General features: G+C 40.7%; 1 protein-coding gene and 1 long non-coding RNA gene across 3 annotated transcripts; one reads left to right on the forward strand and one right to left on the reverse strand.

Moving 5' to 3' along the window:
- Positions 1-6,536: 6,536 nt before the first annotated feature.
- LOC143415952 (uncharacterized) lies at positions 6,537-10,758 on the forward strand. Its single transcript, XR_013096380.1, has 5 exons — positions 6,537-6,982; positions 8,181-8,232; positions 9,864-10,019; positions 10,264-10,359; positions 10,612-10,758. It is a non-coding gene; the product is annotated as an uncharacterized LOC143415952 (long non-coding RNA).
- Positions 10,759-11,230: 472 nt separating this feature from the next.
- Positions 11,231-14,842, reverse strand: LOC106674687 (uncharacterized). Of its 2 annotated transcripts, XM_076881366.1 has the most exons (5): positions 14,394-14,841; positions 13,254-13,504; positions 12,919-13,086; positions 12,703-12,798; positions 11,231-12,252 (listed from the first exon to the last, which is right to left on the reverse strand). In XM_076881366.1, exons 2-5 carry the CDS (start codon positions 13,395-13,397, stop codon positions 11,935-11,937), a joined length of 726 nt encoding a protein of 241 aa, XP_076737481.1. In that variant the 5' UTR covers positions 13,398-13,504; positions 14,394-14,841; the 3' UTR covers positions 11,231-11,934. The 2 variants fall into 2 exon arrangements, with proteins under 2 accessions (XP_076737481.1, XP_024656812.1); XM_024801044.2 differs by having other exon boundaries at positions 13,254-14,842.
- Between the last annotated feature and the right edge of the window lie 12,671 nt (positions 14,843-27,513).

Below are 27,513 nucleotides of genomic sequence, written 5' to 3' on the forward strand. Positions count from 1 at the left end.
TTGCCTCATAACTTTTGCACTGTCCACTTCCTGCTGTGACAAAACAAATTTCCCACGTGTGGGACTAATAAAGGTTATCTTATCTTAACTGAGAGAAGTGACCCAGAAGTATCTGTGTAGCAGCCACAATGAATCCAGATCATGAGCTTTATTAACTGATCAAAGTCTCTTCTTTCATCTTCTGTATCATTCAGTTTGCATTGGTAATGCCCATTATTGTAATGCTTTTTTAAGACCAGCAAAACTTTATTTCACTTTGGGTTAGCTGGGATAAGTGATGGATGGAGGGAATTTTACTTCAGCCACAGAAATCCTAAACAGGAAGGAGGAGCAGAGTTACAGTGGATCACTATCCAGCAGGGAAACAAGGTTTATTTCAATTTCTTGGCCATGAGTGAGATTTACTGAGTGGGCAAATTAGGGAGACGACACCATCAGATCCCGAGCCCTCCATGTGTTAATCAAGAGACGGCTGCTGTGCTACATCCATAAATAATGAATAAATTAGGAGCTAAAGCTGAAAGGACAGTTTATTTGTACCATCTTCACGTGAACACATTCAAGAACATCACAGATGAAGAAACATTAAAAACTTCCACACTACATAAAGCAAGAAAAATAGTTTTTCTTTCAGGTGGTTTCAGAAAAACAGAAACATCAAACATCTCCAAGACTCTCTTTGAAAGAACTAAAAACCTTTGTTCTCATGGTCCAATCATGAGTGAACTCCCCGATGAAGCCTTGTGTGCTAAAACATGTCAGAGTTTTAAAGGTTAAACATGAGTTTCCAAAACGTTTTGCTGGAGAACAATGAACTATTTGACTGAGTTTCAATCATTTACAGACGAGCAAAACCAGGACAGAGAAAAAAGGACAAAACTGACTCAGTAAAAAACAGAAAAGAAGATCCCATGTAGATCTGTATTATGTAGAAGTTCAGCCCAGCAACCAGTTCAGTTCAACACAAGTTTAAATGATTCTATCTGAACTCTGTGGAGCCTGATCTCAAGCTTTTTGAGTCTGACACAGAAACCAGAGGATCTTTCTGTGTCTTCAGATTCACTGTGATCCAGTGATGGGAGTGATTTCAGCCCTGAGTGATCGCGCTGATGTTTGCACAGAGCCGACAATGAGGTGAATGTTTGGGCACATTGGTAACAGTGAAACAGTTTATTAGTAACGTGGGATCGTTTGTGTGCAGAGTATGAACTGAGTTTCCTGAAGCTCTTGTCACACTGGTCACAGCTGTAGTTTCCTTCCATGTGTGCACGTTCATGAATGTTACGATGACCTGACCGTGAGAAGCTTCTCTCACAGTGTCTGCACTTGTGTGGTTTCTCTCCTGTGTGGACTCCTTTGTGTGATTTAAGCTGACCTGCAGTGGTGAAGGATGACCCACACTGATCACAGAGGTGCTTTTTAACCCCACTGTGAATCAGTTCATGTTGTTTTAACTCACTTGGTGTGGTGAAGCTTCTCCCACATTCTTTGCAGTATTTCAGTTTGTCTCCAGTGTGTCTACGTTGATGTACTTTTAGGGTCTTTTGCTGACTGAAAGTTTTTCCACAGAGGTCACAATGAAAGTCTTTCCCACCACCACAGTGATGACAGGGTTGAGAACTGGATCCATCTGTGTCGCTCTGCTTCTAAACAAAGACACAAAGACAGTGTAAGTCAGTCCTTCAACATTTGTATCCTGAACGTCGCCTGAAATAAAGAGCATCTCTGCAGACGTCCAACTACATTTGACTGTTTCAGTTAACACACTCAGTTTACTGGGCTGCAATAACTACAATACTACCACCATAATACTACAGTAATACTAAAATCATAACTGAAAGGAAAATCTGAATAATCACTCAGAGCTGCTTTTCCATGCAGTAGAATTGCTAACATGCTAACACAGTTTAATGAGCAGAGTTGTTCCAAACAGTCAGGCTAAAATGACAAGATAACAATATAAATACATACCTCACAGTAGCTGCACTTGTAGAGTCTCTTTCTGGTGTGGATCTGTTGGTGTTGTCTCAGGTGACGTGGAGATTTAAAAGTCTTCTCACACAGGTCACATTGATAAGGCCTCTCCTCAGTGTGGGTAAACATGTGTTGTTGTAACTGTGCGTCTGTTGTAAAGTATTTGCCACACTGTTCACAGCAGTACACATCATGTCTGGTGTGAATGCGTAGGTGTGTATTTCGGTGCCATCTCTGGCTGAAAGTTTTTCCACAGATGTCACAGCTGTATGCCTTAATTCCAGAGTGGGTAACTAGATGACTCTGTAAGTGGCTACTGCGAGTAAAAGCTCTGCCACACTGATCACAGCTGTATGCTTTAACTCCACTGTGGATGAGTTGGTGTTTTCTTAGGGAACCCTTCAAGGAAAAAGACTTTCCACACAAGTCACAGCTGAACGGTCTCTCTCCAGTGTGGATGACCTGATGCTGTTTTAGTGAAGCCTTCAGAGTAAACTCCATCCCACACTCGTCACAGCTGTATGGCTTAATTCCAGAGTGGGTAACTAGATGACTCTGTAAGTGGCTACTGCGAGTAAAAGCTCTGCCACACTGATCACAGCTGTACGCTTTAACTCCACTGTGGATGAGTTGGTGTTGTTTTAGGGAATCCTTCCAGGAAAAAGACTTTCCACACAAGTCACAGCTGAACGGTCTCTCTCCAGTGTGGATGACCTGATGCTGTTTTAGTTTAGCCCTCACAGTAAAACCCTTCCCACACTCGTCACAGGTGTGTTTTTTCTCTCCCTTTCTTCTGTGAGGTTTGTCGGCCTCCTGAGAGCGCTGACTTCTGGCTCCATGTTGGTCCTGCAGTGACAGAGATACAAACAGAGGCAGTGAGTGAAATGCAGTCGTGGAACAAACTCAACCTTCAAACTCCATTAACACTAGTTTTAAACCTGAAGGTGGAGCGTGGCACCAAACACCTTAAAGGTCTCTTATCCCCACCTGCTGGTAGTTCTAACACATTACATCCAACCTGCTGTTAAAGATAATTCATGACTGTTCAAACACTAAAATCATGCACACACACACACACACACACACACACACACACACACACACACACACACACACACACACACACACACACACACACACACACACACACACACACATTATTTTATAATTTAGATTATTTTGTTGTTTCCTATTACATATTTCTATAGTTTGTATAGATTTATACAGAATTATTCAGTGATAATAAATCCTATGTTTGTTTATTCTAAAGGAACCCCGTTAGCTTCCACAACAGATGTTGCTCGTCTTCCGTCAAATACTCACATAAAATATTACACAATAAAGTGGATTCAAGATATCCACATAATTTCACTCTTACATCCACAGTGAGGTTTCACAATTGTTCAAATATAAGCAATCAATAATAATAATAATAATATCAATAACATTGAGGCACATTACACAAATTTCAAAAACAAATCATGTCTTACAATATTTACAACAACTAAAAGCTCTGTAAATCGGCTTTTAAGTGTTCATTGAAGTTTTGAATAATTCTCTAATTTTTTAAGGCAACTTATTCCACTTAAAAGTTGCTCTAAATGTAACAGTTTAACAAAACGTTACTTTTAACTCGAGCATTTACTAAATTGCAGCTTGTTGAAAACTGTGTAATATGATGATGTATTTCATCTGGATACTGCAGCTGAGCAGAATAAATGTGGTGTGTTTAACAGAATTGCTTTCTTTAGAACTACAAGTAAGCCATAGAATATTTTAGCCTGTACAGGAAGCCAAGAAAGGTTATTATGCATTTTATCAATATTAGTATAGTATGAACATCTTCACACTAATCTGGACGCCTTATTCTGGACTAACTGAAGTCTGTTAAGAGCTGTCTTATTAGCTGCTGACCAAATGATTGAACAATACTCCAGATGAGACATTACTAGTGCATTAATGACATCTTTCATAATGAAGAAGTGATACACAAAGAGCATTTCATAGCCATAGCTATGCCTTGTCGGCAGAGTTATGTGACATTAGTGATGTTTGTACTTTCAGCGTTAACTTGGTTTTAAAGCCTTTAAAATATACGCCGTTCAATAGTCGACCTTAATCTGACAGAGAATGTGATGATTTTGTGGATAATTAAAGTCAGTCATATATCCACAAACACAACAAGCTGAAAGTCAGTGATGCTGCTCGGTTTGCAGTCCTGAACATCACGGCACAAGCAGGATTCACTGCACTGTTAATGTTAGCTGTGTTATATTGCTGCCTCTGTTCGGTGGTGTCGAGCCAAACGCACTTTAACGTGTGTTTGAACGAGCTGACGGTTCACTCGTTAAGCTGAAAGAAAGATGCTTTAATCACAGCAGTCACACATGTGTCCACTGCACCATCTGGAACTCTTCTTGTTTACACTCGTAATAACACAAACACTAAATCCTGCTTCTCTGGTGCTGTTGTGTAGCAGTGTGTACACCTGAGACTGTCACCTGTCTGTCTGTCCTGCACTCTCTCTCTGTTTCTTTCTCTCTGATTGTGGAATAAAAGTATGAACATGTGTTTATAAGTTACACTTGTGTTTGAATCCTGCAGCTTATCACACATTTGATTTCCATGTGTGACGACTGCAAGTGTCCAGAGTGAGGACAGACTGAGGGACCCACTGCTGCACATCATCTGTGAGGCTTTGCAGCCCTGATGATCCACCAGGACAAACTCAGCAGTGTGTGAGGAAGAGGAGGAGGAAGAGCCAGCAGCACAGAAATGAAGCCCAACAATCATGTTTCACAGTCCTGTGGTCTCAGCCTCAGATACTCATCAAATCACACAGAGCTCATGTAGAAACAAATGAACTAAATATGTTCTCCTTCATTTCTGTCAAACAAAGCTGTATGAAACGTTTCCAGCTGTTAGTATCATGGTTGCTAGGCAACCTGGGCAGCGCGACGGAGGCTAGACGTCCCATTTCACGAGCCTACGAGCCTCCACTGGAAACGCCTTTTGGTTAAACTGTCAGCGAGGAATTTGCATTTGCACTGTTACATTTTTATATAACTTTAATGCACATAAACAACAGCTGCTTGTTTCAGTGAAAATACATTGATGGGTTTTTAATAAAGTTGTGCAGCTGTAAAGTATTTTGTCTGCTGTCAATTCTATCGTCAGCTACATCGTTATGGCAAATGTTCAAATGTATATGGTGATAAATATCTTTGGTCATATGGTCCTGCTCTGTCTGTCACCTTCTGTGTTGAGCTCATTGTTTCCTCTGTAGTGGCTGAGCTGAGTCCAAGTAGCTGAAAATGTTCCTCTGCTGCTCCGTCAGACTCTCCTCCTCCTGCTGATCAGCTGGGACACAAAACAGATCTTTGTTAGGCTCCACACTGCACTGAAGAGTCAAAGTATCTCATATGTTCATCTGACAAGTAAAAGAACACATTTTTGTTTCCCGAGGTGGGCAACTTGTTGGAAACAAACACAAAAGCTTTGAGCACTGATACCTGCCATTGCTGGCATTGAAAGATGCAACGCCAGCAATGTGGATTGTCAAGACTCAAACCAATCATCAAGCAAAGACAACAGGGATCATTTGTTTCTGTTTATTTAGCATTCACAGCATTTGTAGTTGCCTTCTGTGCAGGGGAAGTCCACGCACACTGTGTGGTACCGCCATCCGCAGAAGGTGCATTCAACCTCTGTAAGAGAAACGAGATTGTCTGAGACTGAAATGATATTCACTAAAGAAGTGGTGATTTGTAAAACTTCACATTTTGATCCGGGACGTACTCTGCATGAAAACAAGCGCTCACTCTTCCTGCTCAACAAATGACAAGGGCGGAGCCTTATACCACGTGATACAGAAGCTGTGCCGTGTGATGCTAAAATTAGCAGGGAAACAACAACGGAGAGCACGTCAGGGATGACGAGAAAGTGACAGGAGAAAATCCGTCCCGGTCAACCACCCAAACATCAATAACGGGAACCTTAGACAGCGCTTCCCTATACACGTCAAACTCCCGCAGGCACAAAGACATTACGGAGGCTATCACTTATCACCTGACCAAAGATATGGCTCCATCAACACTGTGCAAAACGAGGCATTTAGGAAAACGATCAACACCCTAGACAAACGCTACACAGTGCCGTCCCGCAACTATTTTTCTATTGTTGCACTACCTGCTCTGTACACGCAGCGTCGAGCAACGGTGGAGACGGAATTTCAAGCAGGACAACATTTTGCTGCAACAACAAAACGTGAGACATTTGTTGTTTTATGTTTATTTATTGTTATGAGAGAATCATGATCTCAATTCTAAGCCAAAAAATCGTGATTCTCATTTTATGCAAAATCGTGCAGCCCTAACATTAACACAAAACTATTGTTTCACCAGAGAAACACACATGAAGAGAGAGAGAGACAATAACAGCTACCAAACAGTCGTCATAATTCGTCACACAATGAGAAAAGGACAAATCAACAAGTAACAATGACTAATTAATATTAAAATCTGTAACATACACCCTAAAAAATTATTCAGGGGCTTAGTAAATATCATTATAATTCTAAGTTAGATGACCTTGATTAAATCTCTGAAAATCACAAAAGTGTTATCTTGAGTTGAAAATACTGAAAAGAATGCTTAAATTTTCAACACCAGTTTTTGAGTTGAAATGAGCTCTTTTGTTCAAGTTTATTTTAAAGAAAAAATTCTGTATTTGAAACACAGGGTGCATTATTTAAATCTACTCAATATATCTCATAGAAAGTACTCAAAATAACTGAGACACTGGTATTCATACTTATCATTGTCTTTAACTTTAATTATCAATGGTTCAAAATCAATATAATTTGGTCCCCCAATACTAACTTAAAACTTTGAGTAAGACTAATGACCTTTGGCATGTACCGCACGCGAGGAGCATGGCCTCATGGGAGATTTTCTGCACGTTGAACGAGACAGACACACATCCACTGCAGACTTGGTAACGTTTTCAGGTAAGTGACCAATTCTTACATTAGCTGTCTTTATCCACACCGTTCTTTTATAACATGTTCTGAAGAAAGCGTTTGTCATGGTGGCTCACTTGGTGGCGTGTTTGTGCACGTTAATTTAAGTTTTCAACCCGTCTTCCAGTAAAGGCGGCGGGAAACCGCGCCCTTTTATCCTTTTACGTTCTGAGTCGCTATCTGCGTTCCGGGTAATTTGACCGGAATGTCCCGGTACCAGCGACCTGACCGTTTAATCGGGGGCATTTTAGGAACCACGTGGAAGCAGGTGTGCTCAGACATTTCTAGAAAATGGCCCTGTTGAGTCGCGGTGCGGGAGCTGCAGTAGTCACGCGGCCTGACTCACTCTGTCAGGTTGTTCAGGAGGAGATGAACAGACGTCATCAATGGCTTTGGTAACTAAGAAGACCTGCCTGCGGAACAGTTCAGAGCAGCAACCATGCTGCTTAGCTTTCTTGTTCTATGTGGGGTCTTTCAGAGCATATAAGACGCTGCTTTCAGCTTTGTCCCGAACAGGGCCAGTTTTTGAGAGAACGCTGAGAGGACCGCCCGGGTCAGCAGATTACCTCATCCAGGGCCGGTCCAAAGTACTATGGGGCCTTAAGTAAATTTAGACTGGGGGCCCTACTTCCTTTCAGATCCCAGAAAATAATGAAAAAAAAAAAGCTTTGGTCCTTTTGGTCAAGCCAAAAGTGCCATCATTTCCAGTATACTGTAGTTAGTATATAGTTGGTTAGTATAGTATAGTTCCAGAAACACGCAGTTTATTTAAATCCAGGTTGAAGACTCGCCTATTCTCAGCTGCATTTGAATAAAGCACCAAATCCACACTTTTAAGCTTAAATTTCAAAACTTACTTTTAACTACTGATTTTATCTACTGTTGTGATTTTATGTGTTTTGATTTTATATACTGTTTTGTTTGTTTGTTTGTTTGCTTGCTTTAATCAATTTTAAATCATGCTTTTATTTGTTTTTGTTTCTAATGTCTCTGTAAAGCACTTTGAATCACCTTGTTGTTGAATTGTGCTATACAAATAAATTTGCCTTGCCTTGCCTAGTTACTCCCAATTTACATAAATAAATGTTTATTTCAATCCAAGCTAAACTTTCTTATAAGAGATGTTGTGGTAGATTACTCAGTGACATGTTTTGTAATGATAAAGTTTTGATTTGTATTTTTTCAGCACCATCTTCACCACCAGGAAAAAAATCTGCATCAACTACAAAGTAAAGCAGGTAATTTTACTCAGAGGACTTGATGCGTTAAATTTTGGAAGGATATGATATTGTTTTATACAAGCTGAGTAGTGGATGGTGATACCACCTAAATATTTATACTGGTTTTGTGGTGGGTTATTTTAGTCATACAAATGCCAAATCTAAATTTTGAGAATTTTTCAGTTCGGCAAATATATCGATGAGTTCATGGTCTGTCATCCAGTGTCACCATGAGTTTGGCGCAGCCCTTTAAGTGGGTATTCCCCTTGTGCGCGCAGCACTGAAGTATTTTAGTCCACGCCCACCTGCTGTGTGGGCCTCACCCTGGTCTAGTATAAGTTACGGTGAGACCAGGAAATCGGCTCTACCGTTTTTCTTCAGCCAGCCAGAAGATGTCCAGCAAGATCATTCGTCTGTGTCCATCCTGCCAGACCGGCTACATCATGTCGTGTGACCGACATGCCGTCTGTGTGGGCTGCCTCGGTCCTCACCATGCGGACCTCGCCCTCACACCTTAATCCTATTGCCGCTCCTGTTAGATCCTCCCGCCAGAGGAAAAGCAGCGAAGGCTGATGCTGAGGAGGCGTTCCCGCTAATAGAGGTATTCGCTGGAAGAAGCCATCGAGTTCTTCGATGGTGGGCCGGAATTGGATGATTCCACCCACCGTGAGGTAAACGGCAGTGGTGGCAGCTCCACTGCCTCCCAGCTGGGCAGCCTGGCGACAGAAGGGAGGTGGATGAGCGGACGCTCATCCACCCCTGGCCTTCATATGTCGGCGAGGACGCTGCTCCCAGTTGTTGGTGCGCTGCTCCTGGATCTGCCTGGCATCATCCAGGAGGCAGCTGGTGAGAAGGGACTTCCCGTCCCTCAGCCTGCTCCACCCCCATCTGATGATCTGGCGGGAAGGTATGGCTCCGCTCACTCTCATTGCCCAGATCCCATCTGGCCTCAGTTCCCGGCGGTGATGACCTACCTCTCTGAGGCAGCAGCAGAGCCAGCGAAGATTAGAGCGCCGGTCTCTACCTAGGGCTTCACAGACCGGAGTTTTCCGCCTGTTCCCCCTCTAGAGCCGAGCCTCGCTTCAGTTTTCGGCACCAAAATGACCAAGGTCGTTGGACAGCGACCGGCCCATCCCGCCAAACTTGACCAGCTGATAGCAAGGTTCACTGATCGTGCACATCAATGCACTGTTCAGTCAGCTGCAGTGACTAACAACACTGCCTTGCTAGCGTTTGTCATCTCCAGGAAGGTGGAGGAAGCAGAGCTGCCAGAGGAGCTGAAAGGCTTTCTCTGTAAAGCCGCTGACACGATTCTGAATATGTGCACCACTTCAGCGGTATGTTCCTCTCGCATCGCTGCCTGGGCAACCTGGCTCCGCCTCTTCCCTCCAAGATTATACAATCTCACAGGGAAATAGTGCAAGCAATTCATAACATAACATTTAGAAGCTTAGTGGAAGATAATACTTTATGTTAAGGTTTTAGTCTGCATACTGAACAACTCCACTTATATGGATTTATGTCTGGATGCGTAAATTAATCTTTTGCATGTTAGAAAATAAGGTCCAGGTTGCAAAAAATGGTAGATTTTTTTTTTTTTGATTGAATCAGAATTTTGGCCTTCAGATTTTTTGTCCTCTCCCATCCAGGTCAGTGCAGAGTTTCATAGGATCACGACCCTGAACCTTGAACCAAAGTTCATGTCATCGTTGGACTTGTATTCATCCAAACTCCTGTCCTTGTTTCAAGCCAAGAAAGCTGCTGCTGGACAACGCCACAGGGCACAGTTAAACCTTCTGCTTCAGGTAAGGAAGATTGCATTTTCTAACCACAAAAACGTTCCAACACAGCATTGAAGAGGCCCTTCCACTAAAAACGGCTTTTCTTAGGTTTCTGTTCAATATTTTAGTTCCACAGGTGTTCTTACCTTGATGGTGGGTGTGAAAACAGGTCAACAACAGAAAAAAAATAGTTATGTTAAAGCTAGAAATGGTAAGTCATGCTTTAAATGTGCAAATTTTGCCTCAGTTGAGACTTCCTGTTTTACAGAGTGGAAATTCCATCGAGAAAAAACGAGAAGTCATCATCAGATGTCTCATTGACCATCTGGGAGAGGATCCAAGTGCCTTAATCAAAACCTTTGAGGTTGGTGCAATAAATCTGTTTTAGTAGTAGTTTATTTTAGCTTGTGAGATCATAGAAAAGTTTTAAGATACTGTTCTAAAGAAGGGAAAAAAACACTTCAAAGCATACAAAAGAATAGCATTTGCTATTGCTATAAGATTTTGGAGCACAGTGTCTACATATTATGAGTACCGGTGATGTCATACAAATGAAACTTTTTGTTTCAATGTTTGGAAATATGTGAGCTTAAAATAGTTGTTTCTCTTTTTAAAGGACGGTGCTGATGCTGTCTTTGTTGAAGAGGCTTTGGCTGAGGAGGTGATGAAGATTTACCTGCTGCAGAATCAAGACAGGTCAGGCGAACCTACTGATGTGGGTATTGTTATTGAAGGCGTTACTGTTCTGGGCAAACTTGGGAATCTGAGCAAAGCCTCACTGTAAAACCCAATAAGTTAATTTTACTCAAAACTTTTGGTGAAACTGATTACATAAAATATTTTAAGTAACTAAAACTTAAAAATAAAAGTTAAATAAACACACTTTATTTATTAGCTTTAGATAAATATTTTTAAGTACCATTGATAAATGTTTTTATGTTATATCCACATTTTTGGTTTAGTACTCTCTACTTGATATTTTGAGTTTCAAGTACAAATCTAGCTCAAGTAACTTTAAGGAATTAATTTTTAGTTTCAAAATGTTAACCATTTTAAGCTAATACAACTCAAAAATTTTAAATACAAATGCTTGTAATATCCAAATCTACTGTGTTTTGAATTTGATTAAAAAAAAAAAAAAAGTGCCCAAAATAATTACACTTGTAAAAACATAAGACAGAAAATATAAATTCAAGTTACAGATTTATTGAGTTACTTTGACACAAAAAGCCCAAGGTGGCACAAGGTTACAATATTAGAAATAAAGAATTTCACAACATGTTTTAAGAGTATTCAAATTTGATTAACACATGAGTATGGCCTTTTTATTAAAAAAAACAAACAAAAGGAAAAGAAAATCCTGCATTATTAGGTGGGAAAACCGAATGAAAGTAATAGTATAGTGCAGCTAATACACTGAAATATAATTGGTAACCTTTTTAATATGCCAGTACTGTGGTTATGCAAAATGCACATTTGTAGAGTGCAATCACAGTCTCAACAACAAAGCAATAAAATTTTAAATAGAAAAATACTTCTTTAGAGACATAAACAAAGTGTTATAAACCTCCTTAGCGCCTTATGTCAGTTATGAGTAGTTCAGGAGGAACGTTCCTTAAGTGACATTCAAGATCCCACCTAGAAGCCAGAAATGAGATTGTCCTTCATTTTCTCTATAGATTTACAGTTATCTGACTAAAAACACAATCAAAATCAACTAAAACACAAGTGATGATGGGGGGAAAAAAATAAATAAAAATAATAAAATCACCCCTTTTACTTTGGATGTGGCTTTTAGATAATGAAGTATGAAACAGTCTGCAAAGATTTCTTTATTCTATTCTCTCTTTTTATAAAAAACTTATCCAGACTTGGAAACATGATAAACTGAATTACTTGCTTTAACAGGCACTTGAGGGCTGTGTAGGAATCCTGGACATTATTCTGCTGCCAAAAGATCATTTTTAAGACTCAGCACTTTGGGCTTCAACTTCCCACCCTTCAGACCCATCAAAACTTTCTGAATAAAGTCAAAAATGTTGGCCAAACATTTTGGGTAGCTTAGGTGCAGGACGTCAGTCAGTCCAAATATTACTAGAAATGCATCAGCCAGGGTGGTGAAAACAATGATCATGTTACCCTCGACCAAAACTGCAGTCTTCTCAGGGCAGAAGAATGTTGCATCGCTGGAATTGGCTCTGATCAGGAGGAGTCCAAGTGGCACTTCACTAATATCTGGTCTATCAGAATGCATCATCTACAGAAAACAAAATTACTACATGTTAGTGCATTCCTATTTCTCTTAGTTTCATCTATACAAGTCACATTTCTGGATTATTACTAGCTCAGAAATCAATTGTTTGAACAACAAAAAAGCCACAACACACAAAGATTTGAGAAAACAAACTGACAAAAATAGTACTTTTAGTAAAGCAAAGTCATACCTCTTCGTAGCAATAACAACAGAAAGTCAATAGGAGTTATATATATTTTTCATTTGTACAGTGATGTATGGTTGGGCTAGGAACATTATAGAAGGTCTACGCACATTAAAAACATGTAGTGTTTCCATTATGTGACATGGACACTGTTGTAGACAGATCCAAGCATGGAGATGCTTCTCAAACTCTCAAAGTGTCATAATGTTTTGAGAAATCTAAACAAGGATGCTACTAAGATATTGTTCACAACTTTGTCCAAAACTTACATCCCATGTTTTGATGAAGGTAGAGGTGTCTTCGTACAAATAGGCAGAGAGGGCATGAAGCACACCAGCACTTTGGGCATGGATATCAGCTTGTTCCTACATCACAAGAAAATTTTTATTTTAAATTATTGGCTAACCTAGTCAAGAATGGTAATTAAAATTGAAAAATTGATCAAATCAAATGAAGCTCAAAAAACAAGACAAAAACTCACTAACCTGGAGATTATAGCTTCTGAAGAGCTGAGACAGGACATCAGACACGTTCCCTGTGCAAACAGCTTTCTTTCTGAATAAGCTCTGGAGCCGGGGAGCATGTTGGTCCAGCACAGCATAAAAGTGGTTCTTCAGGTGGAGGTTTGTAATCCTGTGGAATTCTGCACAGATCTGAACACACAGGATACATTTGTGTTTACAAGTTTCAATTAGTCTATAAATCTTTGCAAAATACATCAAAATCCTTACACTCCAAAGGCATAATTTGTTCAGACAGGCCAGATAACAGGGGTTGATATAAAATACATCTTGTTAGATACATCTATATACATTCTTACCTGGGACTGGGATTTCAGAGTAGGCCAGCAATCCAGGATCTGACCTACTGGTAGGTCATCATTGATGATCTCTTTGCATTGCAAGGCCAAAGTTGTGAGCATCAGCTTTGTAATCAGGATTCTTTTCACTTTTCTCGACTTCATCTACAATCTGTAGTCTTAGCTGGTCAAGGTAAACAGCATCTTCACCCCTGAAAATTTACTTCTGCCCTGGCATGGACATAACAGTAAAACACAGAAGACAAGACAGACTACACAGAGAACAGAAAAGACACACAACCAAGGAGACACAGATGAAACATAACCAGCCCAGAACTCAACTAAACCTTAACTAATAATAACAACAATACAAGAACTTCACCTCATTTCAATATAACATAAGAAAGCAAAACTACAAAATAAACTCAAAATGCTGGTTCACAGACCCAGCCCCTGACAGATAAAAAACTAAGTCTTTCACTAATGAACACTGGGCATCAGAATAAAATAAAACGAAAAAATAACTGTTTGGTAAATATATTATTGATGGATTCACCCTTAAGCTAACCTAAAATAGACCAGGCACAACAATTTTACAGTTCAGAAGATTCTACATTTCAACTTGGTATACATAACTATTTGCAATGTAAACCAAGTTCTACCGCGTAATTATGTAATGATTATTCACTGCTTTTGTAAGTATGTCCTGTGCCTACAATTTTGCTGCCCCAGTTTTAATATGTACAACTCCAGAGAACTAAACGTAAGTTTTAAGTTCCACTAGTTAGCAAATGGGCTAGCCAATATCAATATCCACGTATGCGCTAAGTGTGAAGCAGCGCAGCAGTGCATATTGATTCAACAATTTAACCACAAGGCAGTTTATAATCTGCAAATCCAGAAATGCCTTCTAAAGACTTCTTTTAAAATAGTAAGAGATTAGAAAAGTTATTAACACATTATTAGTCCCAGGGACTAATAATGTGTTATACGAAATATGAGCGTATTAGCATAATTCATGCAAACACTTTGGGGCCAAGCCGACATGGATAAAACGACGCATGCATGTAATTCTTAAATGCCTGCTAGAGTTGTACATTTATGACGATAAAAACCCATATTACAACGGAGAACTATAGTTTCAGAAAAAATAAAACTTACCACAAAGCGCTCCTGAAGATGCCGCGAAGGCGGTAAATGCAGCTAGCCAAGTGCAGAGGGTTAGCTGTTCCAGTTCAAAAGTCCGTAACATACCATAGCATGCCCTCCTTTATCCAGCGTCAAAGGCAATGCCGCAAAAAACCCGTTGACAAATGTTTTTATTTCTGTTCGGATATTAACGTTCCACAAGTTTCTTTCGGGGTAATGAGCGGGCATTCGCACTCGAAGCGAGGAATCCAAGATGGTTGCCAGCACTTCATAAAGAAACAGGTGGCGCACGTAGGTACGTACGTAGGCACGTAAGTGACGTCAGTGTTAAAACTCAAATTATTTGAGCGCAATGCTAGAAACTAATCAATATATTCAAGTACTGATAACTTGAAAAAACAAAATTGTTCAAACTACTCAAAAAAATAAAGGTGTATGAACTTATAACAGGTTTTTAAGTAGTTGGAACTCATTTCATTTATCAAAGTATTACTATTCGGTCTTACAGTGCTGTTGATATCTTTTGGGACTGTGCTATGCTCTGGATCTGAAATACCCCAAGAATTTCAAATGCACATTTGAAGCATTTCAAAAAGTGTTCATGGAGCTGGATCCAGGAAACCTTTCTGTCAAGGTTCAAAGACTGAAAAATGACCTCTGTTCATTGTAGACAAAATTTCACAGGGCTGTTCTTAAAGTGTTAGACTTGTTAAGTGACATGTAATGCTCATCAAAAGGTTCAGTTGCGACATTGTTTTGACATTCCTGTTCATAAATAATGTTTGTACCATAAACTGTGTTTTTGTATTAACTTTCCAGATTCACATTAAGGTGTAAATGGGAGAGTATCTTCTGTATGTTTTTTTTTTTTTTTTTTTTTTTTTTTAGCGCAATCCTTTTTGAAACCTTTTTATTTAAATTATGGATGTTTTTTGGTCACTCTTTAGTTATAATCTTCCCAATTTTTTGGAATCAAAATAAGATGTTCAAAAACTATGTCACAGTGCAAATGTTTTTTTGTTTTTTTTTCAGGATTAATATTTTTTTGGGATCTTAATTTTATTTTTGTCATTTGACCTTTTCTGAAAAGGTAAAGCACTGCGTTCACTTGAGCCACTTTTATTCTTTGTATGGCAGGTACATTTTTCTTGTTGTTAGCATCAATATGCCAGTTTTACAGAGTTTTATCAAGCATGCCAATTTGGATGCAATTTTATTATATAAGGCTGTTGTGACTGAAATTTTATCCAAGTTTTATCTACTGAATGTAGAACAGATTTCAGCTCACTGTGTTCAGAGAAGGAATCTGCTAAATGTGTGATTCACAAAAAAACTGTTTAAAATAAATCATTGTGAACAATGTTGAACTGACGTGGTTCTTTTTTCCTGTGTGTGTGTGTGTGTGTGTGTGTGTGTGTGTGTGTGTGTGTGTGTGTGTGTGTATAAAATAAACTTAATTGTAATTAACGTTTTTGCTTAAGTTAACTTAAAAATATTAAGTAAATTGAACCATTATTTAAAAACAAATAATTGTAATGGTGTAGGTTAAATGTGCCAAGCATTTCAGCATTTCCTAATTAATATTTTATGTACTTTGAACTTTTGGTTACTGTTGTTTTAACTTACATTTTCAATTGTATTTACTCAATTTTGTATGTTACTGTAACATCTTTAATTGTTCATAACAACTTATTCCATTTTAGTTGGATTTACTCAATTAATAAGGTGTATTTAAGAGATGTGATTGTTTTTGCATTTACTCAGTGTAAAAGTGTTGCACCAAAATATTTAAGTAATTATCAGTTTTAGTTCTTAGAGTGTAATGTATTGTTTGGAGTTTAGTCTGATTGGTTCAGGATGACCTGCCATTATCCAATCACACGTCTGCTTACCTGCATCTTTTCTCTTTTTTCTAACCTGAGCACCTGATGGCTTTGAACTTTTGTTGTCCATCTTCCATTGGTTTGAATTTTGCGCTCCAGTACAAATGCAAATCCCCCAACCCGAGGATCAGCACAATTAACCTAACAGCAGGCACGTGCAGGGGGGGGGGGGGGGGGGCTAGAGGGGCCTTTCCTGATGGGTGCCCAAGGTGCCCTTTTGTTGAGGCAACTTTTTTTTTTTAAATTGTTTTTTGTTTTGTTTTTTTATGTGTGTGTGCGTGCGGAGTCCTGTCTGTGCCCCTCAACAATAATATTTAACTATTAATCACAGTTTTGCTAAATAAAAGGATCTGGCTTGCATCAGTCACATGATCACATTTAACCAATGATCGCCCTTGACGGCAGAACGCGCTGGTTACGAGCCGGGAACGAGCTCACAAAGAGCACGCGCATTTTTAGCGGTCCAGAGCTGTAGGAGAAACACAAGTTAACTCAGAGACACAGACTGATGCGACAAAACCAGTAAGTACAGTGGGGCAAAAAAGTATTTAGTCAGCCACCGATTGTGCAAGTTCCCCCACTTAAAATGATGACAGAGGTCAGTAATTTGCACCAGAGGTACACGTCAACTGTGAGAGACAGAATGTGAAAAAAAAATCCATGAATTCACATGGTAGGATTTGTAAAGAATTTATTCGTAAATCAGGGTGGAAAATAAGTATTTGGTCACCTCAAACATGGAAAATCTCTGGCTCTCACAGACCTGTAACGTCTTCTGTAAGAAGCTTTTCTGTCCCCCACTCGTTACCTGTATGAATGGCACCTGTTTGAACTCATCATCTGTATAAAAGACACCTGTCCACAGCCTCAAACAGTCAGACTCCAAACTCCGCCATGGCCAAGACCAAAGAGCTTTCGAAGGACACCAGGAAAAGTATTGTAGACCTGCACCAGACTGGGAAGAGTGAATCTACAATAGGCAAGCAGCTTGGTGTGAAAAAATCAACTGTGGGAGCAATCATCAGAAAATGGAAGACATACAAGACCACTGATAATCTCCCTCGATCTGGGGCTCCACGCAAGATCTCATCCCGTGGGGTCAAAATGATCATGAGAACGGTGAGCAAAGATCCCAGAACCACACGGGGGGACCTGGTGAATGACCTGCAGAGAGCTGGGACCAAAGTAACAAAGGTCACCATCAGTAACGCACTACAACGGCAGGGAATCAAGTCCCGCAGTGCCAGACGTGTTCCGCTGCTGAAGCCGGGGTGGAAACATCATGCTATGGGGCTGTTTTTCTGCCAAGGGGACAGGACGACTGATCCGTGTTAAGGACAGAATGAATGGGGCCATTTATCGTGAGATTTTGAGCCAAAACCTCCTTCCATCAGTGAGAACTTTGAAGATGAAACGAGGCTGGGTCTTCCAACATGACAATGATCCAAAACACACCGCCCGGGCAACAAAGGAGTGGCTCCGTAAGAAGCATTTGAAAGTCCTGGAGTGGCCTAGCCAGTCTCCAGACCTCAACCCCATAGAAAATCTGTGGCGGGAGTTGAAAGTCCGTGTTGCTCGGCGACAGCCCCAAAACATCACTGCTCTCGAGAAGATCTGCATGGAGGAATGGGCCAAAATACCAGCTACTGTGTGTGCAAACCTGGTAAAGACCTATAGTAAACGTTTGACCTCTGTTATTGCCAACAAAGGTTATGTTACAAAGTATTGAGTTGTATTTTTGTTATTGACCAAATACTTATTTTCCACCCTGATTTACGAATAAATTCTTTACAAATCCTACCATGTGGATTCATGGATTTTTTTTTTCACATTCTGTCTCTCACAGTTGAAGTGTACCTCTGGTGCAAATTACTGACCTCTGTCATCATTTTAAGTGGGGGAACTTGCACAATCGGTGGCTGACTAAATACTTTTTTGCCCCACTGTAGGTGTACAGCGCACACTGTAGTGTGTAGCACCCAGGAGTATTAGCTTATTACGTACACGTTGGTAAGCTGTCTTGTTGCAACTGACGAACTGAAACAAACGAGCGTGCTGTGTGTGCAACAGCGCGACAAACATTACCTGTCCTTTTATTAACTGCACAGGTAGTGCTGGTCACAGCTGCTGGCTACCTGTGTAAGGCTGTCATGGGTCTGTAGCTCTGTCACCGTTTTAGGGAACATATTTAGTTTTAAAGTATTTAGAAACATATTTAGTTTTAAAGTAAGTTTCCGGGCTTTTCCTGCCTTTCTGGAGGGATTATATTTCACTAAAAAAACCATCTAATATGCATGTCCACATAATTATGCATTATTATAATTATAATATATTAAAAACATTTTTAAAGAACATACATTAAGAAACAGATTATATTAGATTTATATTTTAAATAAGACAAAATTTGGATGTTACAGCAGTAAAATGATTGTATCTCTACAGTTTAAACATGTAATAAGCTTTGCCCTGCACAGAGTGGATAGTGAAACAAATGGAATCATCATAAATACATTATTTCATATTTATTACTTCCCCCTCCTCTTTGCTTTATTATTGTAGCTCTAGTAATAAATAATAATGTAAGGATTCTGAATCAGCACCATGATGCCCATAGTATAGACAGTATTCTGAAGAAGGTCTAAAGTGTCACTGTGTGTGCGTGCATGTGTGTGTTTTATTTAGATGGATTTTTAAAAAAAATATTACTCATGATATAACATTGTGCAGACATGGCTGGTAAGGACATGAGGAGGAAACAGCAGGAGCTGTGTGAGGCTACTAAAGGCAGGGCTATAACATTTTTCTGTCATCATTTTATTATAGATTAAGTGCAAGAGTTGTTAGGTGTGGATAATTAGATTATAGTTTATTGCAATAGCAAGTTGTGCCTTGTTCTCACATAGACAGCAAGTGGAGAGTGATATATGAAATGATGGGATGGAAGGAAGAAGAGAAGCAAAGAGTGATTCACAGGCAGAGCCTAAATTATTTCTCACAGTTTTTTGTTGCCTTATGGTTCCAAGCGCTGTCACCAATCTTTGCATTTTGTTATTATCTCATGACACTTGTTTAATCAGCTACCATCTCTCCTATGGACTTTTTACTGTCTACAGTCTCAGATCAACACAGCCCTGCCCTTCCCATATTAGATTCTTGATGAATGTGTGTTGTTGTTATTCAGCCTGGTTCAATGTGCCCCTTTTTAACTTTGAGCACCCGCCCCTTTAAACCTCTCTGCACAGCCCTGCCTAACAGACCTACACCTTAGTTCACAGATTCACTTTGTCTAAGGTTGATTTCTGGGATTTCACACAACCCAGGATTCAGATCGTGAATCCATGATGGGCTTGGATTTACATCATTATAAATGAAATGTGCTCTACTTGGAAGCAGCCGGCCCCGCCCCTTTTGACGGCTTGTGTGAGACTTTAAATCATCAAACTGTAAATTATAAATTAAATTGTTATTGATCCTTTACCCCGAGTCCTAAAGTGTAGATTTATTTTCTTACTCTTCTTATATTTATTGTTTGTTTACTTGCATCGCTGTAACTGCAGCCTCGTCGTCTCGTCGTCTCGTCTCTCTATATGCTGGACTGTCTGTAGCGGAGATGACAATAAAGTTTACTTTGACTTCAGCAGCGCGCAGGCGCACCGAGGGCTCTCGCGCTCACTTTATAGAATTTAGAAAAAACATGGGTGCAGATTATAAGTCTGTATCATAATATCTGTTTGTTGTTTTTATTTTGTTTTGCGAGTTGGTTATTAGATGCCGCTCCAGCCAGCCAGAGACTCCCCGCCGCCCCGCCCTCTCCTCCCTGTGCCGCCAGCAGCAGGCGCACCTCGCAAACGGAGGGCGCCCTTACTCCCAGCAAATGGCTGATAGAAAACCGATCGGTGCCTACGAATTTCCCAATATGCGCTGGCATGACGTCGGGGAAGCATGGGTACGACCGATTATTTTATTTTTTTCTTGCCCGTGATGCCCCCCCCACCACGATGCATTCTATTGGTTTGCACACTTACACACACCCAGCTGTGGTTTCCTGTTTTGCTGGACTCTGGAGAGCCCCGCCTTTAACGCTCTTCTCTCACAGAGAGCAACAGAAAACTTGGAAAAACTCCAGATTGACTGAACTCAGTTCAAAGTTACCTTGACACCTTTAGATGTGAGACGTAGTGATGGTCCGCTTGAAGCTGACGCTCCGGTGCGTGTGTCAGAAAGATCAACGCGCTGCTTCAGAAGCACCGTGTCGAGGCTTGATTCGTTTGGCCAGAGTCACGTGATCAGTGACGTCTGAAGCTTCGTTTAGAACGTACCTTTTTTTAAATCGAACTTTATTGAAACACAATGAGTATACAACATACAAACAGATGAAGTTTACAAAAGAACAGAACATGAACATACAGAACCAGGAGTAAAATAATTATGATATGAGTAGGCGAAAAAAATCAACATATAAATATTGTTCTGAGAGGCTTTTTGTTGGTTGAGTCTGAAATTGATTGTATGTACAATTCATATCCTTATAAAAAGGCAGAAATATGGTGTTTTATTAATAAACTTACATTTATGGATATAAAATAGCTAAAAGTATTAACAAATATTTTATAAAAAAACATTTATCATTCTTCCTGGGGAACTTAAAGAAAAAGAATAAAACATTTTCCCATCGTAAAGAAAACTCCCTTAAAATATGGACAATAACAAAACTGCTAAATTCTTCCAGAATCTCTGTGTAGAGGAACCAAAAGAGATGTGCCACAGTTTCTGGATGATCCCCACAGAAAGTTCAATTAGTATTTATGTCTCTTTTAAATGTTACCATATAGTGACTGGCTGGGTCACATTTATGAAGAATTTTATATGAGATTTCCTTCACCTTGTTCACAATTAGATATTTATGGGATCATCCAGACTGTCTTCCAGGTGATATCTGGAACATGTCGGTTCCAGTAAGATATTCTATATATGGGAGAGACATGATATCTTCTTGGAATAAACTACGTATTCTCTTATTGCTGTTACCAAGTTCCTGTGAAAAGCAGATTTTTCCCACTGCTGACTCAGCTGGATCAGGGAGAGTGACTGAGGCAGATATTGAGCTGTCAGTGTTTTTATATAACATTAAAGTCCCTGAGGGTATGGCACCAAGCACCATTGAGAATTCCCCAACACTGACGGGAAAATTATATAGTGTAAGGAATTCATTGTAAGTAAGTAGTACTCCCTCGTTAAATTTTAAAACTTAGTAGCGGCCGCCATTGTTGGCAGCTGAAATTTGGCTGGGCCGCGCTATGAATTCTGGGATATGGTGGGCCACGAAGGACACACCCGACCCATCCTTCAAACTCGGGGGAATGAAGGACGCATTTGAAGGAGTCGAGGAATCGGGACAGCCTTCGTCGCCTGGCTGTGACGTCATCGGCCTTCAAATGCGGCCTCCGGAGGATGCAGCCGACGTTTTGGGACACAGCTTGTGTGTCTTTGTTGGTCATGTGACCTCCCAGGGACTACACATGGAAACGAGCAGTTTAGCTCAAATCTGGCAGGTTTCCATCGTCTGTTTTTGTCCTGATGTCCATGAACATGAACACTGTCCCTGTCAAACACGTCCAGATAATCTGATCCAGTGTTGTTCTTCTTCTGTGGTGTTTGTGATGGAGCAGCAGCTGCTGATCCTGATGTCCTCCACCAAGGGGGCAGCAAATTCAGCTGACTGTCATCATTTATTAAAAAGATGTAACAATGTGACATAATGCAATATAATAGTGTCAGTTACACATTGTGGGTTGCACTGTGGCCAGAATGGACATTACCTCCTGCCTAATGGAAGCTGTCAGCCATCCTGCAACCATGAATTAGATAAGCAGAAGTGAAGGGATTGTTAACAACAATTTAATAATAAAATGTAATGTGATAGTTGCACTTTATTAGCTCCCCACAATCGTATGAATAATAAGCATGAATGCACTGCATGCTCATAGCAAGTTCTTTAGGTTTAAAGTGAGATCCTGCTTTAAAGGGCGCTTCATCTGCTGGGAATGACATGTTTCTTCTAGTATGTAAGGCTCAGCCCATCTTACTGGGACTTACTTTTGTAGATCCACATGCTCTAAACCTGCTGCTCCATGATTGGTGCAGAAGCTTTAAGCTACTATTAACAAATAATGACCATGGACTTAGTTGTTACTACAATAACTTATCATTGAGCAACTTTTAATTTTACTTGTAAAACTATGCAAGTAGAATTGAATGGGGCACAGTGAGCTGAGCACAGGCCCACTCTGTGACACTCAGAGGTTTGTGGATATCATACTGAGAGTATTGGACACAGTGCAGCCAGCTTGCAGCCACTTTCCCACCACTTTAGCACAATGTTTACATGAGACTCAGCCACGCTAATGTTCCTGGGCAGACATGTGGTGCAGCATGGCTGATGGCACTGTACCTGCAGCTGTCATGGACAAGAACCACTCAATACCTCACCCAAGCCAAGCCTGTGCTGATGTTGTGATCTGAGACCGAGACACTAACCCAGGATCATGATATGATGTTGTGAGAGTTTCACTAAGAATTAGCTCTGATTACAAGATTTCAATCTATCGTAACTCTAATTTGTATTTACTTCAGTTTGTTCATCTTGGAGCTGTGTGCAGCTGAGGACAGTCTTATTATTACCAGGTGAGGATATGTAACAGCCACAGTCTGTAGAGATGATGTCACCATGGAGTGGTGATGTCACTGGAGCTGCCAATATGTGCTCCAGCCAAAGCTACACCAGAGGGTTGTGCTGTGTAACAGGTTGGTGCAGGTGGTGTTATCTACATTTGAACATTAGGCAACAGTCTCATGAAGACACTTTCTATTGTTCACTAAAGACCAACAATAACAGAGACAAAGGGAGAGCAGCAGAACTAGTGCTAACAATTAGCACTGCTAGCCTGCCCACCAACACCAGCTAATGTTCTAAAAACGATGATCAATGATTTTGCTGTAACGGCTCCAGCTGTCTGTGTCAGGGACACGTTGGAGATGAAGTGAGTGATCCAGTGACAAAGGTTTGGAAACCTGCAGTCAGCTGAGACTAAAGGAGTCACCTGACCGAGAGACCAAATGTTTCACTGAGAACGTCCAGATGAACAGAATCAACCTTTGGGATAATCTGTTCCACACATCCATGTTTCACTTACTGCATTATATTTCCTCATTGCTGTGCACACAGGCCTGTGGCTTATAACCAACTCCAAGTTCAGACTCAGAGGCTGCTGAAGCTGTTTTCTGGAACAGAGACGTGTTGGATATAAAAGCAACTCTTCTTTATGTGTCAGCACTGAGGAAAGGAGCAGCTTCGTTTCTAAGTGTATGAAGGACTGTAGCAGTGTGTGTGTGAGCTTTATTTCACAGACAGAACCATGTCAAAAACACAACTTCAGGTAAAAACAATACAAAATCAAAGAGTCTGATCAGAAGGATTAAACAGAGGAGTGTGGGACTGTTTTTAACAGACAGCAGGTTAAGCCAGGCTGGAGGAGTAAACTGAGCCTCGGTGTGAGCAGCAGTGTGTTTGACAGGAAGCTGAGATAAACAGTCTGGAGCCCATTTAGTGCTTCATATGAAAGTGTGAGGATTTGAAAGCAAATCTAAAATCAAGCAGGAGTCAGTGTGAGAATGATTTGTGCTTTTCCTCAGTCAGATGCTGGGAGTTTCAGTTCATCCATGTTCAGCGTGCTGTGCTTTGTGTAACAGGAGAATATGACAGTATAAATCAAGTCTTCATGTCACTGAAAGCCTCCACAGTCTGCTATGGAGGTGCATCAGTTTGGATTTACAAGAAGAACATTTCTTAAACCTGCCACAAGATGGCGCTCCAACAGAAGGGATGTCCACAGTGTAACACAGACACACACATACTGTGTGAATGTGTGAGTGAATGGGCTTTCAACACAAGGCTTCTGCTGCTACCTTTAATGACATAATTAGCTAACAAGAACAAACTGTTAATTACCACCAAAGAACGGCTCCAGATTTTAGCTGCTGACCATTTTGTGAAACGTTGATTACATCAGCTTATTGTTGATTTTTCAACCTTAATATCAGCTGCTTTAAAGGAGCCTGGTTCTCTCGCAGTAACACTTTTCTTCACTAGATGCAGTGCAGGCACAGTCTGTGTTTCTAAACTACACACTAATGTTCATTGTTGTGCAGCTAAATCCTCCCTCTGGATGGGAAGAATCCCTGTCAGGCTTCAAACACCTGGCTTGGTGTTCTGGAGCTAATGTGTCACCTGTGAGGACTCTGAGATGAACACACAGCAGACACTTCAGTTCTCCGTCTGTGTGTCCTCAGTTTCCCAGCATGCCTTGGCTGTGGTGGTGGAGGTGAATGAGGGGGAACATGCTGCTCTGTCAGCACTCAGGTTTCATACCTGGTGATCTCAGAGGACAAAGCGGCGTTACAGCAGCGCACGTTGATGAGACCTGATGCTCTGAACAGTTCAGACTTCAGCCTCACTCTGAGAAAACAAACGACTGACTGTCAGCAGCAACTACACCTGCTCCATCAGTGACGGAGAGAAGAACTGAGACTGAGAGACATACAGCTGCAGGTCAAAGGTCAGAAACGCCCGCTCTTTGTACGGGTCAGGAGTTAGTACTGCAGAGGTCAGAGGTCAGCTTGCTGACAAACCATTTGAAACAGTTTGGAGCTAAAAGCACAACAGCAGAGGAAAGAAGAGACACTGCAGAGATGATGCAAAATATTGTGTTTTGTTCTCAGCTGTCAAAAAGTGTAACACACGTGTTCCAGCACAGCCTTTGTGTACTTTCACTTCTCCATACTGTCCATTGGAAATCCTGTTTGTTACTTTTTGATTTCAGTCCATGTGTCCAAAGCAAACTTCTGTCCCACACTTTCTCTGCTGACTCTTCACCGATGCTCAGATGATCTCAGATGATTTCACCAGAACTCATCAAAATTCGGGCTCCACAGAAACCCAGACGTCACTAAACAAGCGTAACAAGCAAAGTGAAAACTGGTCGTTCAGCTTTATTGACCAAAGATAAGCTCACATGTCACCTCATGACACAGACACTTATTTCCACAGCATGCACGAGGACTGACAATAAGTGTCTATAAAGCCACTTCTATCTGCCACACCTGTGCTTCTGTCATGGTTGCTCTCCTCTCACTCTGTCATTTATCCACAGTCTGCCTCCCTCTGCTCCGTCAGCTGACGTCCTCTCTACACCACCTGCTGTGTTTTATCCTGCAAAAACACATTTAAGAAGCGTTGCACCGAGTAACGGGAGGAACTGCTATAAAATCCATTTAAAGGAGGTGGTGCTGAGTGCTGTGACTGGGGTCCCACCACTGACATCACGGGTGGAGGACATGTTGGAAAACTGCTACAAAGTGCTGTGCAGCCAGCAGAGCTTACAGTCTGTCCTGTGTGTCATACAGGCTCTCACACTTAGTGTTTCTGTGACACATTGAAGAGAAGTTTGTGTTGTTCACAGTTGTGCTTGTACTGAGTGACAGCTGACATGACCTAACAGGAATAATGTGTCTGTGCTGAATGAGAAGTAACACACAATGAAGTCTTGATGCATCTCAATCATCCAGGAAAGTGAGTCTGTTGCTTCTGTTCATCTGGACGCAGCGTTTTGTGGGAGAAACGTGTCGTCATCATCAGGTGACGTCTTCAGTCTCAGCTGCAGGTTTCAGTCTTACAAACAGGACATTTGCATAAAGACTGAAAGCAGCTGCAGGAACGATGGGCTGGGAGCTCCGTTCCTTCATCTTAATTATGCAGATTCTCAGGACCATTGATCAACAACCACTGATCCATGTCCATGAGTCCCATTCACAGAGATGTGGGAATGGCTGCAGTCACAGCATGTAAGATGGAAATAAATGAGAAGTATTTAGCTGAAGTGGATTTGATTTATGTTACTTCTTTTTTAACTTGTAGTTCTACATTGGAAGATTATTGTGATATTGAAATATAAAAATACATTTATATTCTATTATTTTCTCAAAATAAGCGTCACACTCGTGGAAGCCGGTGTAGCCGCCGAAACGCCTGCATTTATGGAGACTTTCAGCCCCAGGTAGGCCAGTTATGGATCTTGGGATCCACATTATGTCAGCAGCTGTTCTCCACCGTGAACTGTGTTCAAACAAACACGCTCACGCCTCACAGACGACAGCTTACAGTCCTGTAGAGATAAAGTGACTTCGTACAGCCCCGTCTTCAGTCTTGTGGAGATGATCTCGATGCTTTGGTGGATGTTACTAGCTCCTGTGCAGTATTTTGTAAAGACATGATTATACCCCGTAAGCGCGTTAAAATTTACGCTAACAATAAGCCATGGGTCACTAAAAGTGTCAAATCCTGTTTAAGGAAAAAGAGACAGGCCTTTAAAGAGGGGCTGTTACCGATTTTCAGACAGCTACCAAGGAAATGAAAATCGAGATGTTGAAAGCAAAACAGACAAAATCCTTCTTGAAAGCAAATTTGCTGCAAAAACTTTTGGGTCTGCCTGGACTTGTATGAAAACCATAGCAGGGTTTCAAAATCCCCAGAGCAGCAGTCAGGTCATTTTAGATGTTTTAATTCAGACAGAGATTTTCAAATGCTTTAAACATGTTTTCTGCTCGTTTTAGTTCTTCTGATTTCAGCGAGGATATTTGGGAACTGAAACAGAAACTGAGAGATACTCAGCACTTTATCATTGAACTCAGCGATGTTAAAAAGGCCTTTCATACAGTCAATGTGAACAAGAGCCAGGTCCTGATAATATTAGTGCCGCCTAATTAAATCTTGTGCTGATGAACTCAGTCCTATATTTCAGGTTATTTTTAACAAATCCTTGCAAACACAACATGTGCCCTCTCTTTGCAAAGAAGCAGTCGTGGTTCCTGTCCCTAAATCTAAACGACTTCAGGCCTGTTGCCTCACTTCAGTTGTCATGAAAGTCTTTGAAAAAATCCTCAGAAATGTGATTATGAAGAGACTGAAGGTCAGCTGGATCCAATGCAGTTTGCATACAGGCCCAACAGAGGAGTGGAGGACGCACTTTTGACTTTACTAAATCTAATTCTTAAACATGTACAGAGTAAAGGGACTTTTGCAAGACTTCTTTTCATTGATTTTTCTTCGGCTTTTAATACAACACAGCCCCATATTTTAATTAAAAGACTTTTAGAACAGTTTGAAATCAGGAAAAACCTGCTGGGCTGGATTT

The sequence above is a fragment of the Maylandia zebra genome, unplaced genomic scaffold (assembly GCF_041146795.1).
Source record: "Maylandia zebra isolate NMK-2024a unplaced genomic scaffold, Mzebra_GT3a scaffold11, whole genome shotgun sequence".
Lineage (NCBI taxonomy): Eukaryota > Metazoa > Chordata > Actinopteri > Cichliformes > Cichlidae > Maylandia > Maylandia zebra.